Source organism: Sardina pilchardus, chromosome 16 (assembly GCF_963854185.1).
Source record: "Sardina pilchardus chromosome 16, fSarPil1.1, whole genome shotgun sequence".
Classification (NCBI taxonomy): Eukaryota; Metazoa; Chordata; class Actinopteri; order Clupeiformes; family Clupeidae; genus Sardina; species Sardina pilchardus.
This window is the reverse complement of record NC_085009.1, coordinates 9,652,248-9,669,956: the sequence shown is the minus strand read 5'-3', so window position 1 is coordinate 9,669,956 and position 17,709 is coordinate 9,652,248. Positions and strand designations below refer to the sequence as shown.

The following is a 17,709-nucleotide window of genomic DNA, read 5'->3' as shown; positions in this document are numbered from 1 at the left end:
AGATGAGAGTGTAGTTCCATGTCAAATCAGCCTAGAAAAACGCCAGGTTTCATTTTCAGTTGGTCTTATTGCACTTTCTAACTTGAGAGGAGACACGTTTTAAATGGGAAAATTACCAGAAATCTTAGTCACTTTTAAACATGAAGCTAGCAGGCGAGAAGCTAATGGTCTAATCCGATTCAATGATCTATGCTAGGCTGAAGCTAAAAGTTGTATCGCCAGACTCACAGAATGGCTGGATGAACGGGAACAAGGTAAATATCGATTGTTTTGCTCGAGGGAAGGTGGAAAATGAGCGTATTTCCAAAAATGGCGGAATATCCCTTTAACTGGTGGGTTGGAACCCAAAAGTGGGTTGTGGTACTAATCTGAGTGATGGGTAGCGGAGCTTGTGGCTAAAAAGAAATTAAAAATCGCCAATTTAAAATGCTACCTGATCAGATCTATCATCTATCAGATCCTATGTCAGTCATTGCCATGGCATGGACATAGACAATGTTTATGTGACAGGTCATGTTAGATATAATGTTAGGGAGCTCATTTTATAAAAGTATGCATCATTTTAAGATATCATGTGAAACGCAAGTTGGCTGCAACCCTTAAAACTTGAAGTAAGATAGAATTAACTTAAATTGAGGATAAAATAAGACAGTGTGGGGGTGCATATGAGAGCATAAAACCATCCAAACTAAAGTGCCACTTGGAAACAACGCACCCCTGTCAAAGACAAACCTGTAGAGTAGTACTTTGAGGTAATATCAGCAGTTAAAGACTTCACAAATGTAATGGCAAACATCTGCATTTTCCACACAAATAGGCCAGGCACTTTGCGTGTCTTACTGTATGTAGGCTACCTCACCATATTCGTTGGCCTTAATGCTAAATATATATATAGTTGGTCACAACTTGATGAACTTGTGAAATGATGGGTTCCAAAACCAGACCAGTTAAGAGCCACTGGAAAAAAACATTTCACACTTCCACTTTTGCTCAAATGGCCTAATTTCTGAACGGGTTTTGTTCAGAGCTAAAAATGAGCTGAAAACTGTATTTGACATTTTATCCAATTACAAAGACATCCTTCAATTTATGAGTATGGTGCTTGGCGCATGGTTTTACTCATGCATGTGTGCTAATTTAACAACTTGAGCCTGTTTCTGTTTATCTTGATGCCACCCTTGAATTAACCAGTGCCCCACTAGGGCCACCCTTGTTACAAATCTCTAGAATCGCCACTGAAGGGCACTTAAACCAGAGAGGGTTAAAGCGGATGAATGAAGGATCTTTGCTTAAACTCCATTTCCCCATCTCTCTCTTCCTGTGGAGGAGTTAGCAACCCGTGAGGGGGTCACACAGTGCTTCATGTTCATGAGGTTAACTCAAAGCCACGATCACTAGTGTAGGTGAACTGGGTTGGTCTACAGACATTTTGTTGGTTTCCATTTTATTGTCTTTCTTTATTTGAGTCTATGTCTATCTGTGTAAGAGAGAAAAAGACTTAGCATTTTACCTCAAGTACAGTTCAGCAGGAAGGTATCTTGAGTTTATTGTAAAGGTTTCTCGGTAACTGACGGACAAAACCCTCCAGACGAGGCAGATGGAAAGGGACATGAACAGTCAGCTGATTCATGTGTTTCTGAACTGTCGTCCTAATGTCTTGTTCACGCTTGAACTTTTCTAGGTTACACTTGATGAACCCCCAATCCTCTCTTCCTCTGTCTAGAAGGAACCAGTGCACTACAGAGTTCATGTTCAGAGAGGGTTTTGTCTAATAATAGTGCATCACACACATCGAACACTTGCGTCAAACATTCTTCAGAACGCAGATCAGCCCGTCTGCTTTCACTTTCAATGAAATCCACTAGATAACGGACAAAGCTACTTGCTGAGTGATAGCCTATGAATGAAAGAAGCACCAACTCCGCCGCAATTGTCAGCGGACTATTATACATAGCAATGATGTTAGGCTACAGACACACATGCCGGTGAGAGTGCAATCTGGTGTGTGTGTGTAGGGGGGGGGGTCATTGAAGATCTTTTGGGAGAGTGGACATGTTTGATGGGTTGTTTGATGTTTGGTGCATCGGTTGGTTGGTAGTTTGAATGCAGTGAACCGAATTAATCATTTTAATTGAAAAATATAGAGTTAAAGTTTTGTTTGTTTGTTTGAGGATTTGATTGATTGCTCTGTGTTCATGGTGGCTTACATAACTCATTAATAAATAATAAATAGACTTGAATCTTCATTTTCAATTTTCAAAGTTTAAACTTGTTTCCATTGCAATTTGTGGGGTGTGTATGTATGACGTAATAAGTTGCAGAATGTAACTGACACTTTTAGTCATGTTTATTTCAATATGGTAAAAGCGTATGAACATGCAAGAATATCTCTCCATTTTTGGATGATGTGCAATAATGGCCGTTGTCCTTCATCCTGTTGAGACAAGCTGTGCAAATATCCAGTTCTACATCTGCAGAGCAAACACCACAGTGTCAACAATTCTGATGAAGTTTTTCTGCAGCCTCATGGAGAAGTTAAAATGGCGGCAGAAATGCGCCGTGCTGCAGGATGTCTTGGTGAGCATCAGTCGAGGTGAAGTTGGAGCAAGATGTCATGGCGACCCCCAACAGGCAGAAGGGCAGCACGGTGCCCAGGCCAAAACTAACCCCGAGCAGGGCCCCTCTTTTGCAGCTGGTCCAGGCCTTGTTCAGCCAGTGAGTACTGCAGTGAGTAGAAAAGAGAGAAACGTCAACCTTTAGGAAATTAAAGGTAGTGGCTTTTCAAACCCACACAACCCAGGGCCCTAATTTAGATTGATGCGCAAAGTCTCAAGTCTACAACTGACGCTAATTTAATAACTAGATGAAACCTATTTGCTAGTTTAATACCATGGACGGGACATTGAAACGCAAACTAATTTGGCGATGATATGAATATGGCTTGGTAATCTACCTGTTCTCAGATGCAGAGACCTGCACCTGCTGAATGATCTCTTCCACCTCTTCGTTCAACTCCTTGACTACATCCTCTGTTCGGTCAGTGGTCTCTCTCTGAAGGCTGACCGTCTCAGTGGCCTTCACCTCCTCGTCAAATGACTCCTAAATGAGTCCATTTTGTTGAGATGTTATTGAGATGAGTTGATTTGGATGATAATATATCACTGGAGGATAAAATAGTTATCATATTAGAACCCACCTGAAATCCAGACAGGCTGAACTCCTGTGCCAGAGACAAATGGTTCCTGGTGGCTCCAGTGTGATGTCCATCAGAGGTCACGGAACTTTCCTGTCCAGATGCCGCACCATGTTCTACCATTTCCAACTGTCTCTTCAGGTCCTTAGCCTTCTTTTTCAGGTCCTGCGGAGTTGTTTTAAAAGTTTAAAAACGGAAAGATTTGGACAGAAATGTGTCCATGCAGTCAAACGCCTTCTGTCTCAAACAGGCAAAAGGAATTTGAAGGGTATACCAACAATTATTATTGTTATTGTTATTATTATTTTACATAAGCACCTGTCCAATACTGATCATCTCGTCAATGGAGGCCTTCTTCTGATCAATCATAAAATCTTTCTGAAGGATTGCAAATGAAACGTGCATGTTAAAACAACTTCTTATCTACTGCAGTGGGATCAAATAGGTAGGGTTGCAAAAGTTAAGTTTACTCACATGCAACATAATCTCGTCTTTTTCTGCGATCTTCATCCTTGTCAGCTCAAGTTGTTGCTATGCACACAAATACAGTACATAAAGGTTAGTGATACACAATGGTCTGCCGAAGGCATACATAAACACCTTGTCAAAATCTGTGAAGTCACTGAAGACACCAAGCTGCTTGATTTGTAGTAGCCCTACCTGCAATGCCAGAACATGCAGAGTCAGTTTCTTTTGGTCTTTTTTGTCCATTTCCTTGGCCAATAAGTTATCAGATCTCTGTCAGGAAGTGTTAGGCAAAGAATTCAAGAACAGATGATGCAGCATTGACTTCAATGATATTGATGGTGAAGAGCACTGACAGATAGATAGAGAGTTTTTACCTCATTGGTGCTGGTTTCAAGGTGGTCCTTCAGAGCTTCATTCTTCTTTTGCTATATGGCAAAATGAATAGTAAATAAGGGTTAACATACTGTCACTGCATTGTATGAGTAATGTGAGTTTACATGAGGCTACAGGGCTGTTTTTGGAGAACACACAAACACTTGTTGACGAATATTTGCGGGAACTCACCAGTTTACTAATCCAGACTTTAAGACCACAGTTGGTCATCTCTTTCTCAGCAAGTGCTGCACGAATGATGTCCATTTCTGCCCTCACCTGGCTCAAACCCCTGACCGAATGCTCCATACTGTACAATGATACAAACACTTTTGTCGTCTGTTGTTGTCACACAGAAGTCTTTAATCACTTCATGTTGTTAATTTGAGTTCTTGTTTGAAAGCACATTCTGAAAACAGCTTGGGACATCAGGTAAAAATCTTCATGTTGGTCCACATAGCCTACCTTTTGATCTGTTTTCTTATGGCAGAGTTCTCATTATGAAGTTCAGCATTGGCATCTTCACAGGTATTCAGGGACTGTTTGAGGATGGCATTCTTTTTTAGTAGATGGTCCTTTTGGCGCCACAGATCCACAAAGCGGCCTTTCACATGGACATCCCTAAGGGTACACAATACCTTTATGTCAAGGTTTTGTGAATGTCACCATGTTATGTTGAAACAGCTCTATGTATAGGGTGGGAGGGTCAGACATTGAAAAGACATTTCCTTCCATCAGGCCACTTACACATCAGAGGAGCAAGTGATTTCATTCTTCTCTTCAGCATACATTACTGTACCTTGTGAATACAAGCACATAAACATTAATTTGCTAAGCATGACTGCTCCATTGTCAGCATGAGTGAGAGAAGTTTAGATTAATTGTTTAAAACATCATTATCAAAAGACTCTAGTAAGAGGTATTACCCCAATTTCCATGGTTGTTGGCTTCTCCTTGTCCACTGATATTAGATGAGCTTTCTCTCTTGACAACAACTGTTGATTTGGCCCCATGAGGGCCTGTGATCCGTTTCATCTGGAGGCAAATCACTCCCACTTAAAATATCCAATCGGTGCAAATGGTCAGGTCCTAGGGGATGCAATGAGCTTCTCTGCAATATTCCTGTAACAGGTGTTTAGATTTTACAACAGTTTTCTACAGTTGTAGCAAGTTGTATGTTGTAGCAATCAATGAACCAGTGTAACTGAAGCAGGCTTTTAACACATGAGTGTTGTGCAGTTGTCTGATTTTATGACTGTGTCTGTGATGTCAGTGATGATGTCAATGTCAACTCATTATGACAACAAGTCAGTACAAAGCTAAATTATCATATCATTATTTTAATTAATTTGGCTTATGCGTGGTTATTAAAAACTAACCTCTTAGTCAGATGTAGTCTATTACTGGTTCAGAGTTTACCGGTTCATCAATTCAAATGTTTGATAGCCTAAATAATACATTTTTAAGCAGGCTACTCAGCAAAGCCTAAAATTAGGCTGCAGTTGAATGGTAGCTGAATTTCAGTGTTCTCTTATGATGTCATAATACCATTTCAGTGTGTACACCAAGTACTGTAGTACTCTGCAGCTGGATATGTAAGGGATAATGGCCGACGAGGTGACCTGTTATCCCACTTATCCTGTTTGTATTTATCTCCCGTATATTTAGAATATTACTTTATTCCACTGTTGCCACTTGTGTACGTAGTGTTCATTTCCTATTACTATATAATTACTATTATAATGTTTTACATCACTAGATAAAACTGTAGGCTATTGTTTGTAGAACCACTAAACCATAACCCATAAGAAGTGCTTAGTAGACTGAGTGCATGTTGAAGATATGCCTTAAGACTGCGATAAATACTCTGTGAGCAGTTCAACAGAGAATGGAGGTGGCCAGACTTTACTCTAAGTAAAGCTACCGCAGCTACCCCTGGCCACCCCTCGGGGGCGCCCCTGCCTCAATCTCTCTAGTGCCCTATATAGGGCACTAAATCTCTCCTACTGAACAGTGCAACTTTGAATGAAGGAGAGTGTACCTCCTAGTGGCCATCTTTGGTATTACATTATTAGGCCACCCTTTGTTAACTAAAATATACAGATGATGATTGCACCAAACATGTTATCACTATATCACCTGGGATTTACTCTGAACCCTGTGATGACTAAAATGTAAAGTAGGCCTAAGCGTACCCATTAAGCCCACCAAAATCTAAGTTCACATTATTTTTCATAGACACTAAGATGGTTTATAAACATTTGTTAGAATGATGGATTAATCTCTCATTTGAAAGTATATTAATTTACTTATCCATATTTTAAAGAACAAATTAAGAAATGTTTATGAATAAAGTCAAACGTCTGGCATGGGCTTAAATGGTACCATAGTGCCATTAAACTGGCGGTGGTGTTTCTAGGCCATCTGTGTGCTTTCCTCCTTGTCGTCATCACAGGACTTCATCATCATAATCACTGAAGGGAGACAACAGTTACAGGACTGTAACATCAGCCAAGCAGAAATCAATGCAACTGCTCAAGAAAGGGATGAATTGTATAAAAGTTTTATGAACTTTAATAGTTAAAGAGAAATCACAAGTACAGGCCAGTTATAATCAACTACGTGAAGAGAAATCGCAGTCAGATGCTGCATGCAGAACTACAGCAAAAGAAATAGATGAGCTACGCACACAATTAATTCAACTGGGTGTGTGAAGGATTCAGTGATCAATAAAATCATATTTATTTTTGATATACCACATGTAATCACAATCTCTTCCTCAGGTTGTAATTAATGTATGTCTTTCAGAGTCGATGAAGAACATAAAACGCTATATAGGTATAAACAAACGGCCCCCCTGATCACTATGTACTTGCTTAAATTTGTCTCTTTTTTTTATACGAGGCATCACTGCATGTCATGCGGCATCTCTAAGGTTTTACTCTGATACGACCACATCCACATACTTGTGTTTCCTCAGGTATACTTCCACCTCTCTCCTCCTCGTTCTGACCTCCCCTGACCTGGTGGTGATTAGACAAATGAGATATCCCCGATGATGCCGAGCTTTGAACAATTTCCGGGGCATAAGCTGGAGGACAGAGGATCGAGGAGAGGGGCCGCATGCAAATAGACATTTGAGATCCAAAGTGTTTCTTTGTCACTTCCTGTTTCCTTGTATCTGAAAATGTGCCTCGATCCTTGCCCACCTGTGTCTTGTTGCCTTCTCTGTTCTCTGTATTTAAACCCTTGGTGCCGTCCTGTCCCTTGCTGTTTTGTTCTAATGTCATGACTTTGTTTTTTGCTCATGGAGTAAATAAAGACTCGTTTTAAAACTGCCATTTGTTGTGCAGGCTGTCAAAATAAAGTGTTAAGCCACAGTGCCACAATGGGCCCCTCTCATTCCTCTTTTTATATATCCTCCCATTCCTTCCTTCCTCAGTTCTCCAGCTCATTCCCACTGATATATATATATATAAAATACAATGGCTAGACTATCCAATTGTTGCCGTCCCATCATTCTTTATCTAGATCAGTGGGAACGAGGACCGAGGAAGGGAGGGAGGATAGATAAAAAAAAGACGAATGAGAGGGGCCCAATGACTTTAGTGACTGAAGGCGGCAAACAAAAAAGCACTACTTGGTCCAGTGAATGGAACATTTACATTTGGAGTTCGGTGAAGGCATTAACTAGCCTGGCACGCCCTCCCAGTGACGTAGCCTAACACCTTCGGCGTTGCTGTCGCTGGTCTGGCCAACTGCTCATCGGGCAGGATTTCTGAATTCCCCAAAACTGCAGAACTGCCCCCTTTGGTCGAGAACCAATCAACTTTGAGCAGCTCCAACGGCTCTGGGTAGAGGCGTGTTCAAGGCAGAGGAAAGAGTGTTGTGATTGGTTCTAACATCGACCAGTAGCAAATCGAGGCACTTAAAGGAGGCGGGTCAACCAAGCGCTTGGAGAAACAGTTGAGAACAGGCTCTTGGTCAGACCAAAGTCTCGCAGAGCCTTTAAAGTCGATGGCAATCAGGCTAGGCGTTAACACACCAACGCGATACTGTTCGGTGTGTTCCGTGCCGTCATCAGTAGGAAGGAACCGTTGCCGTTCATTTTGCCCGACTTGACTTACATGTTGGGCAGTCGGACTCAAAGTCTAAAACGCAGACGTTTTGCTCAACCCACTTCTGTCCTCTGCCTTCAAGTGGGTGATCTTTGGTAAGACAGCAAACCTCTGTCCACCAACTTGCCATAGGTAGTTAGCTCCAATTAACACCCAGATCTCTAAATATGGGCCAAGAAGGCAGCTTTGATTCCTTTTTGTAGGCAAACTCCAGAGGTCTACAGTATACCTAGCATGCACATGTTTTCAGCCATGCCTGAGACACGTGTATCACACAGGCAGTAAGCACAGTGAAATGAATATTGCCAAGTCCAAAGCTCCAGAATTCCATAGCCGTAGTCACTTAAATCTAGACAAATGTAGGGCTACATGCAAGTAACATGCCAGAACATTTTTGTTTGCTTATTTGTTTTACAAAACATTTTGTGAAGTGTGATAGAAGTAGCCAAATAGAAGTAAACTGTATCCTGATCTTCATGATCCTGCAATGCCACCACACAACCATATGAGAGAACCTACAAGAATGAAAAATCTGAAATTTTACGGCAACAAATAAAAAACATTTTTCTTTTCACCATATTTTGTCAAGCTTTGTGCTCAGATAAAATTTCATTTATTGGTTTGACATGGCAGAAACATTAGAAAAATGTTTTTCAGTTTCTTATGCCTTCTCAATGACTAGACAGCTGCAGAGGTCTTAGTGAAAAACATGCAGGGGGGAGAAACTGTGTTATGGTAAAAAAATGAGCAGTGTGGCTTCATCACGCCTGTCACTAAGGGTGGAAAAAGAAGAGGATAGGATTCAAATGATCCTGCAGCACCCCCCACCCCCACTCCCTCTAGGTCAGGGCGAATGAAGTGCATGCAGATCTATTTTAAAACAACAGTTGGGAGAGCAGCTCTGCTGGCCACCCTGAGGTAGTGAATCCTGGGTCTGACTCAGTGAATCAAATAAATCTGAACTCCAAGAACTATGGGCCTTATTTTTGTCCAGCAATCAAAGGACAGGTGGTGTTAGTAGCTCTTCTTGCACTAATGACTATGTCTTGGGTGTAAGCTCCATTTATAGCCAGTGCAAACTGCCTCCAGTTAGCCACAGAGTGCAAAGTCTTCTGTGTCAGGCCAGACCAGGGTCCCATGTTATTGTTGAGAAAATGGTAGGCCTATTAATGGTATAAAGTATTGTAATGCTATGTCAAAACACTATACAATATAGGCCTATGATTTCCCACAAGACTGAATGACCGTGCATATAATCTTTCATTGTCAGCAAAGCCAAGGCTCTTGTCTCTCAGCATTTCAAAATAGCAGGTGTCAGCATTTGAAATTACTCAGAATAGACACAACTCAGAAGAGTCATTGAACTCTCTTATATATATCACAGATTACTGGACAGTTTGTATTGGTGGTCATGCACAAACTGTCCAGTAATCGGGGATATATATATATATAAATATATTTTTTTATTTTATTTTTTTGTATCTGTTGCCAAAGAATGTTCATTGACTAAATCTGCATGTCCCCCACACCTGCAAAATTGTCCAACAGGGACTGAAAAGAGTTTGTTTTAATATTTAATTTACGTTATTTGATTTTGATTATGTTTTTTATAACTTCACTATTCCCATATGCATTCTCTCTATTCACTGGATAGCACTATGACCTACAGTATACTCTACAGTATTGTGGAGTGTGCAGAGCAGCATTTTGGATATCTGTCATAAATGGCTGCCTTTTTCTTATGAAATATGCTAATGAATCATATTGTGCAGTGATAATGTAGTGGTCATTATGGAGCTGGGGATTCAACTCCCAGCTTCCACCGCTGTCCCCTTGAGCAAGGCACTTAAACCGAGTCGCTCTAGGGAGAATTAGCCCTTAATTGAATTGACATTTAATGTGGATAGAAGCATCTGCTAAATTAATAAATTCAGCGAAAATATTGGATTTAGAATTGGGCCGTTATGTGTTTTGTGGATTCTGAGCTCTAGACACTGGTCATTATTGGAGACAACCATAAATGCTGCGGGAGAGTCACAGCTGTATATATCTGCCATTACCCACTTCAAAACACACTGTTCTTTATGAAGAAAAAAATGAAATGTATTATTAAAGGTTAGATATCTGGGGAAACCATGATGAGGGGGGAGGTAAACATGAAAACAATATTTATACAATACTGTAATAACTAAAAACCTAATATTAGCCATTTTGAAATAATCAAAAACAGATCATTCCACAATACAATTGACAACAAGCATCATTTGGGACCTGTTGTGTTTTGGATTGGGTTTTTAATTTGTATACAATGAAATGTTTTTTTTTACTGAGTCATAAGAGGAAGGACTTTTGAGGCAGGCTGCACTTCTCAGGCTCCAAGGGTTTAAAACATTTCCGTGTTTTCATCAAGAAGCTGCTTGATCAGCAGAATGTACAATGTGTTTCAACTCAGAGGAAGCAGTTACACAATACTGACCTCTCTCTCTTGGTAATGTACACATCCATAACAAGATAAGTAAAAGAAGTCTGATAAAGGGCTTGCACCTAAAACGTCACAAATGAGTGAAAAGATATTTGGGAGGAAATACTGGTGTGGCAGACTTCTTTCACTTATCTTGTTAGGCCTGTTCCTTGGTCCAGCACCCAGGTTAAGATTGTTGATGTGCATGATTTACTTTATTCTCACAATAACACATGCACGCAGACCTGAACACACACATGCTCGCACGCATACACACACACATGCTCGCACGCATACACACACACACACACACACACACACACACACACAGAAATACTAATATCAGAGATGACCATACTGTGCAACATCATATATAGTACAATCAATAGTTAAATACCTAAACTAAGTTGATGTTGAGGTACGATATTGTGATTTCGACACTTCCTTCTGAAGTTGTATTGATGGCACATTTGAGTACTGGAGAGGTCACAGTTGTCCACACTCTCATGTAACCCCTCTGACTTCCTCCTTACATGCCACGTCTGCACTTTGCCTGCACCAGACCACTGATAAAAAGGCAAAACAGATTTGGGTCTATCACTTGCTGTTGAGAGGTTAATAGAAAGTGGACATGGCAGAGGACAATCTTGTGGACGTGGACAGTAGCGAAGAAAGCAGGTCTTACTGGGACCAAGGCGACAAAATATCTGCCAGTACGATTTTCAACAAGATGGGCATAGGCCGACAGAGCAAGAAAGGTAACTTGGTAGCTACAGTATATACAGTATGCCTCAACTACTTTATGTGGCTCAGTAACAACCTTCATTGTCAATTGTGACCTATATTGTATTTGTGACAATGGATTTATATATTTCATGAATGTACTTATTCTGCATGTTAATGGGTGTTCTCAAAGCACCCATTTCTATCTATTCTTTTAATTGTATTTATTTTATTGCCAATGTGCATAAAGAAGTGTTCAAGTAAGAATTTAATTATACGTGGTACACGACCTTGGTACTCTAAGACATTCGACTGAAAAGCCTGTAAAATCAGAGAGCTTGTTTGATTGGCTGATCTGGAATCTCTCACACTAAAATTGATTTCCTCCCGGGAAATCAGCCTGGCCAATCACAACAGATATAGATGAGTACCATAGACCTCTGAAGTTCGCCTACAAATAGGATCCAAAGCATCTTATACAGAGTTCCAGGTGTTAATTGAAGCTAACTGCCTATGGCAAGTTGCATAGTAACATTGTTACAGTAGCTCTGGGGTAGCAAAGATCAAAGTGTGCCATCCTCACCTACTAAAGATCAATATATCCACTTGAATGCAGAGGACAAAACTGTGTAGTGCAAAACGTCTGCATTTCCAATTTCTTCGTCCCAGTGAGAGTTTAACAGGCGCGAAAATTCCAAATCCCCATGTCATTTTCCCATAGTAAAAAATACTCAACATACGGGATCTCCTTATTTGGGCAAAGAGGGTGGCTTTTTTGTAGGCAAACTTCAGAGGTCTATTGAGGCACTTTTATACATAGCCAATGGCTGCACTGATCAGTCAGTCAGTCAGAGATGTATCTCTCTTGAGACCTGCAATAAATGCAATTTAATTTTGTCCTCTGTGGTGGACATGAGTGTAAAGTTGCCTTCACATTTGGTCGTTTAACCATAGCAGATTGTGATTACTCCCCCCTAGTCGTGTCTCAGCTTGTCTCTATTCACATTGGCTCTAAGGCTTATTATTGGAATGAGAACCTTTCAGGTAAACTTTCATTCGCACACACATTCATCACAACATTCTTACAAATGATACCACTGCATGCTTCCCCCAGGATTCTACAAGCGGGCCACAGTGTGTTTGGGGGTGCTGTGTGTGATTTTACTTGTTGTCATCATATCACACAAATCACACAATAACTGCAAAAACGACAGCACTGATGGGACATTTCAACAACTAACAGACGACAACAATGTGACCCACAACACAGTCCAGTCAAAGACAACTTACAGCAACTTGAATAAACAGATGGACCTCTTGCTGACCGGTCACAACATGTTGATTCAAGAGAAGTCCCAGCTACTGGCCCGTTACAACAACTTGACTGATGACAGAAACCTCTTGCAGATAAGTTACAACAATCTAATCTCAGAGAAGTCACAATTAAATAGCAACTATTCAAATCTGAACAGAGAGAAGTCTGAATTGCAAACTAGGAACGCCATGCTGTCTGATGAGAAAGCCCAGCTGCAGGCCAGTTACGACAACATGACCAGAGGGATTGATCAGTCGCGTACCAAATTAGGTGAGGGAAAATGTAATGAGTTACATATTCTGTGGTAAATGTTATGCATGTCATTATGTAGCCTACAATTAAGGAGCTGAGTTAATAGTCTGCTTCTGTGTTCTGTCGAGTGTCTGTAGATACATAGTTAAAGGGATATTCTGCCATTTTTGGAAATAAACTCTTTTTCCACCTCCCCTCGAGCAAAACAATTGATATTTACCTTTTTCCTGTTCATCCAGCCATTCTGTGAGTCTGGCGATACAACTTCTAGCTTCAGCCTAGCATAGATCATTGAAACGGATTAGACCAGTAGCATCTCGCCTACTAGCATCATGGGAAAATTACCGGAAATCTTGGTCACTTTTAAACATTTAAAACGTGTCTCTTCTCAAGTTAGAAAGTGCAATAAGACCAACTGAAAATGAAACCTGGCGTATTTCTAAGCTGATTTGACATGGAACTACACTCTCATCAGGCGTAATAATCAAGGCAACTTGCAAACGTACCATGGGCGCAGTGATATCACGCAGCATCTGAAAATAGTCCCCATAGACAACAAGCAGTAGTAGTGCCAGGCAAGTTGCCTCGATTATTACGCCAGATGAGAGTGTAGTTCCATGTCAAATCAGCTAACACCAAGTTTCATTTTCAGTTGGTCTTATTGCACTTTCTAACTTGAGAAGAGACACATTTTAAATGGGAAGATTACCGGAAATCTTAGTCACTTTTAAACATGATGCTAGCAGGCGAGATGCTACTGGTCTAATCCGTTTCAATGATCTATGCTAGGCTGAAGCTAAAAGTTGTATCGCCAGACTCACAGAATGGCTGGCGGGAAAAAGGTAAATATCAATTGTTTTGCTCGAGGGGAGGTGGAAAATGAGCTTATTTCCAAAAATGGCGGAATATCCCTTTAAAGCAACACTAAAGCACTTTTCCTCTGTCGCACACACGCTATTTGTTTATCCAGCAAATAACAGACAAGGTAGAATATTTTGTATGATTTTATGAAAGTATGATGTATTGCGACATCGAAGCAAGTCAATTTTTTTAGTTTCTGTAGTCTCATTTAATCGAACTACAGATACACTACCCCACCTCATAAAGTTAGTGCGGTTATAGCCGATAGAGGGCCGCAAAGCACAAGCAGAAGTGCCGTTCACCCTGTTACGAGTTGATAAACCGCTGAAATTATTTTGGAAACATTATTTTAAGGTACGAAAAACTCTTCAGTGTTGCTATTACAGCATGGAAGTGATGCAGAAAATGTGTGCCGTACCTTCTACCCACCATCCTAGCTTATTCCTTATTAAGCCTCTGGTCCAGGGGTGTCAAAGATACAGCCCATGGGGGTCAGGAGTGGCCTGCCAGCAGTTTTCATATCCAGATTTTTTGGGTAGGCCTACAAAAGGAAAATAAAGTAATAAATACCGGTATTCACTTCCAGTTGTCTGTGACAATGTGTTATAAGCAATATTTCTATTATAATAAATTGATTAAACCTACCACTACATACCATCATCAGAAAGGAAGATGCAGAAAAAAACTGATATGGAAGGTATGTCAAGAAAGGAAGAATTACACATGATTTGTACTTTTTTCATAACATCTCAAATTCTTTCAAACTTAATTGCTCACCAGATTCCAGGCTTGAAGATGGATGGATCGCCAGAAAACCAAGTGTCTACAAAGTCAGCAGTGAGAAGAAAACCTGGCAGCAGAGCAGAGACAGCTGTTTAAACATGGGGGCAGACCTGATGATTGTGAATGACATAGAAGAGCAGGTAAAATTGTGACAAGTTGAAGTTTTGTATTTTAATGTTATACTGTAACAGGCCGTGGGAAACAAACTCACTATCATCTTTACCAAGCCATTCATTTGAATGGAGGGCAACAATAGGTAAACACTAGGAGGGAAGTGAAACACACGCTAAGGGTAGCATATCCGTCAACAAGAGGCTCAGTTCAGGAGGTAGTTACATTGACATGACATGATAGCTACAGACTAAACATTTAACACCTAACTCACTTAATAACCTTTTTAAGACCAGTGTACACTAATTCCATTGACACTTGCAGAAGATTATGGTAACACTCATTCAACTGAATGACGCAAACATGCCAATGTGTCTGATTTTGAACTAAACAGCATGAATAACAGATGGTCTTTTATGTTGTTGCATAACTTCACAGAAATTCCTGCTACCATATAAGAATGTCTGGATTGGACTTTCAGATACTGACAACGAGGGTGTCTGGAAATGGGTAGACGACACACGACTGACCACAAAGTATTAGCTTTGTTACTAGTTTGCTGCTCTCTAAAAATGTCCAGGATATTATCAGTAGTAAAATAAACCCATGATTCATGCCCATTGTGTTAAAGCTGCGTAGATTTGCTGGTTGAAGAAGACATCTGTTTGAAAACACATCACTGAATCAGCCAACTGACAGAGTGAATTTTTCATAGGTTCTGGGCACCTGGTGAACCTAACAACGCCGGGAATGAAGACTGTGCAGAAATCTCCTCAAACGCCGCAGACCCGTATAAAGCTTGGAATGATGTCCCATGTTCTAGTTCATATCAATACATTTGTGAGGACCGTTTCTAAGAACTTCATCGATTGAGTCTCCATTAATTGAGTCAATATCTGTGTTTGATCAATATCAATTACCATACAAATAAGCATAAATGATCTCTCTTGAAATCAGGAAATGCAATGTAAAAGGCGATGCAGTGTTTTTGTTTCATGTTATGTTTTTGCTCAGTGCCCCAAAACAGTCAACGCTGTGTCTGCTATATCGGTGTAGAAATGTGCGACTTAGCTTAAAGGTCCAGTGACCGTTTGCATACCGTAACATTCTTTGTTGGCTTCCCATCCCGTGAAAAATCCCAGTCTCTGTAGACAGCCCATGCTCTGAAAACTGTAATCAAACAAAATGGGGGCAGTCTGTCTCCCAAACAAAGATGCGCACTGCGTGGAGCTTCTATTCTGTGGAAACACTGACGAGAGGGGTGAGCTACAGTACCTCACTGGTGTTTGTTCCTTGATTAAATATAATGTGCGTTACTGCTTTGGACAAAAGTGTCTGCTGAGAAATTTAAATGCAAACATATATGTGATGTAATGCGCAATTGCTGACTGCACCTTTAAATGAATTCCTCTTATTGCTTGCGCAAGATGATATGTAGATATGTTTTTCATTCAATACTTTGACAGATCATATACTTTTTTTTATTATTATTTTTTAATGTTTGTGTTACTAATTTTATTTGTCTTAAAGTAGAAATGGGGAAACTCTAGTAAAAGTGAGGAAACCCTGGTAGTTTGAGTATGGATCATAATATGCACCTTTAGCTACCAAAGCATTTACAACTGCACAGACTACAATAACAAAAAGTTGCTGATCACAAGATTAAGATCAGTTAAATCATTGAAATGTCATGTTTTCTTATAATAAATGTGCTGACATGTGTTCTCTTTCACCCAGCAAATGCATTCATTCTGACTTGAGTACCATGGACACCATGGTAACTCAACTGATGGGACTGGATAAATTAAGGAATATTCACCACTTTACACCACCAGATAGAGCACTGATTCAAGAGCACAGTCTTTGATCCTCATGACTACACAATCCAAACCCTCCTTAAATAAAGTTTGAAACACCAGTATAACACCTATAATCCAATATTTTATAATGGACAACAGCAAATCTGTCCAGGCCATTATCTTTGTAAAAAACACACTCACCCTCACATTTATGTCATTACTTTTCAAGAGGAATGAAACATTCCTTCAATAAGCTGTTTAGGTGTCAACACATTTGGCCACAACTGTATGTTTCAAGAAAAGTAACACAACTTAATGTGCTTGTTTGTCATGCATCTCATACCATTTTATACAGTATGTACTGTACATGTACTGAAGCTATTTTAGCGTTTTCTGTTTTCATGTAAGATGTAATACAAATATGAGCGCAGTCACTATCATCTTCTGCAATGTCTGAACACTTCCTCATTTAAAATTGAGGGTGTCAGCATTTGAGTAGTCAATCTCATAGGGATGTACTGACTTTCGATTGCCAAAGGTTGTTCAGTGACTGGATATGGTTGGAGATGTTCCAATTTTCTCTTTTCTGATTATCAAAGGCATATCCTTACACAGAAACTAGCAGTACAGCATCCTGTGTTCATTTTGGTTCCAGCATATTGTGAGAGAACATGGCATCACTTATATGCTGGAACCAAAATGAACAAGGTTGTGCTCATATATCGAATCAGTGCTCATACTGTATGTCAATGTTGTGAGTTGTTGTTCCTGCTGTAAAAAAAGTTTTTTTCTTTATCCTGGGAGCCAGGCTCGAATCAAACCCCACCCACAAAATCTGTCGTTGGGAAATTCAATCTGGACTTGTTGAGAAGCCTCTATGACAACTTGTGAGGACCAATCCAATTGTCTGGGCAGGTGTTACTGGATACTGTAGATGGGCAACCAATTGAGCATCAGTGCCTAGTCATTCATCCCACCTGAGCATGCTCCGTGTGTGTGTGTGTGTGTGTGTGTGTGTGTGTGTGTGTGTGTGTGTGTGTGTGCCTGTGTCCACGTGTGCGCATATGCGTGTAAAGAAATATACTATTATATAGTATATAGTACAGTCAGTGTCTTCATTCTTGGTGATAATGATGAGGAAAAATCATGAATGTGATTTTGCAATCCCAACTAATGGCCTTCCTTCATGGGCGTAGGCAGAAATCATAAAATGGGTGGGCCTAGAAAAATTCAGGTGGGCCTGAACCCAAAAT

General features: G+C 40.3%; 2 protein-coding genes across 2 annotated transcripts; one reads left to right on the top strand and one right to left on the bottom strand.

Annotated features, from left to right (window-relative positions):
* Nucleotides 1–2,386: 2,386 nt before the first annotated feature.
* LOC134060164 (uncharacterized) lies at nucleotides 2,387–6,509 on the bottom strand. Its single transcript, XM_062516781.1, has 12 exons — nucleotides 6,419–6,509; nucleotides 4,960–5,155; nucleotides 4,781–4,832; nucleotides 4,499–4,654; nucleotides 4,226–4,343; nucleotides 4,036–4,086; nucleotides 3,854–3,931; nucleotides 3,668–3,724; nucleotides 3,512–3,571; nucleotides 3,197–3,358; nucleotides 2,954–3,099; nucleotides 2,387–2,722 (listed from the first exon to the last, which is right to left on the bottom strand). Exons 2-12 carry the CDS (start codon nucleotides 5,066–5,068, stop codon nucleotides 2,536–2,538), a joined length of 1,176 nt encoding a protein of 391 aa, XP_062372765.1. The 5' UTR covers nucleotides 5,069–5,155; nucleotides 6,419–6,509; the 3' UTR covers nucleotides 2,387–2,535.
* A 4,695-nt stretch (nucleotides 6,510–11,204) lies between these two features.
* LOC134060232 (C-type lectin domain family 4 member M-like) lies at nucleotides 11,205–16,389 on the top strand. Its single transcript, XM_062516864.1, has 5 exons — nucleotides 11,205–11,370; nucleotides 12,450–12,920; nucleotides 14,544–14,686; nucleotides 15,096–15,193; nucleotides 15,373–16,389. The coding sequence occupies exons 1-5, from the start codon at nucleotides 11,244–11,246 to the stop codon at nucleotides 15,512–15,514; spliced, it is 981 nt and encodes a 326-aa protein (XP_062372848.1). The 5' UTR covers nucleotides 11,205–11,243; the 3' UTR covers nucleotides 15,515–16,389.
* Nucleotides 16,390–17,709: the final 1,320 nt, after the last annotated feature.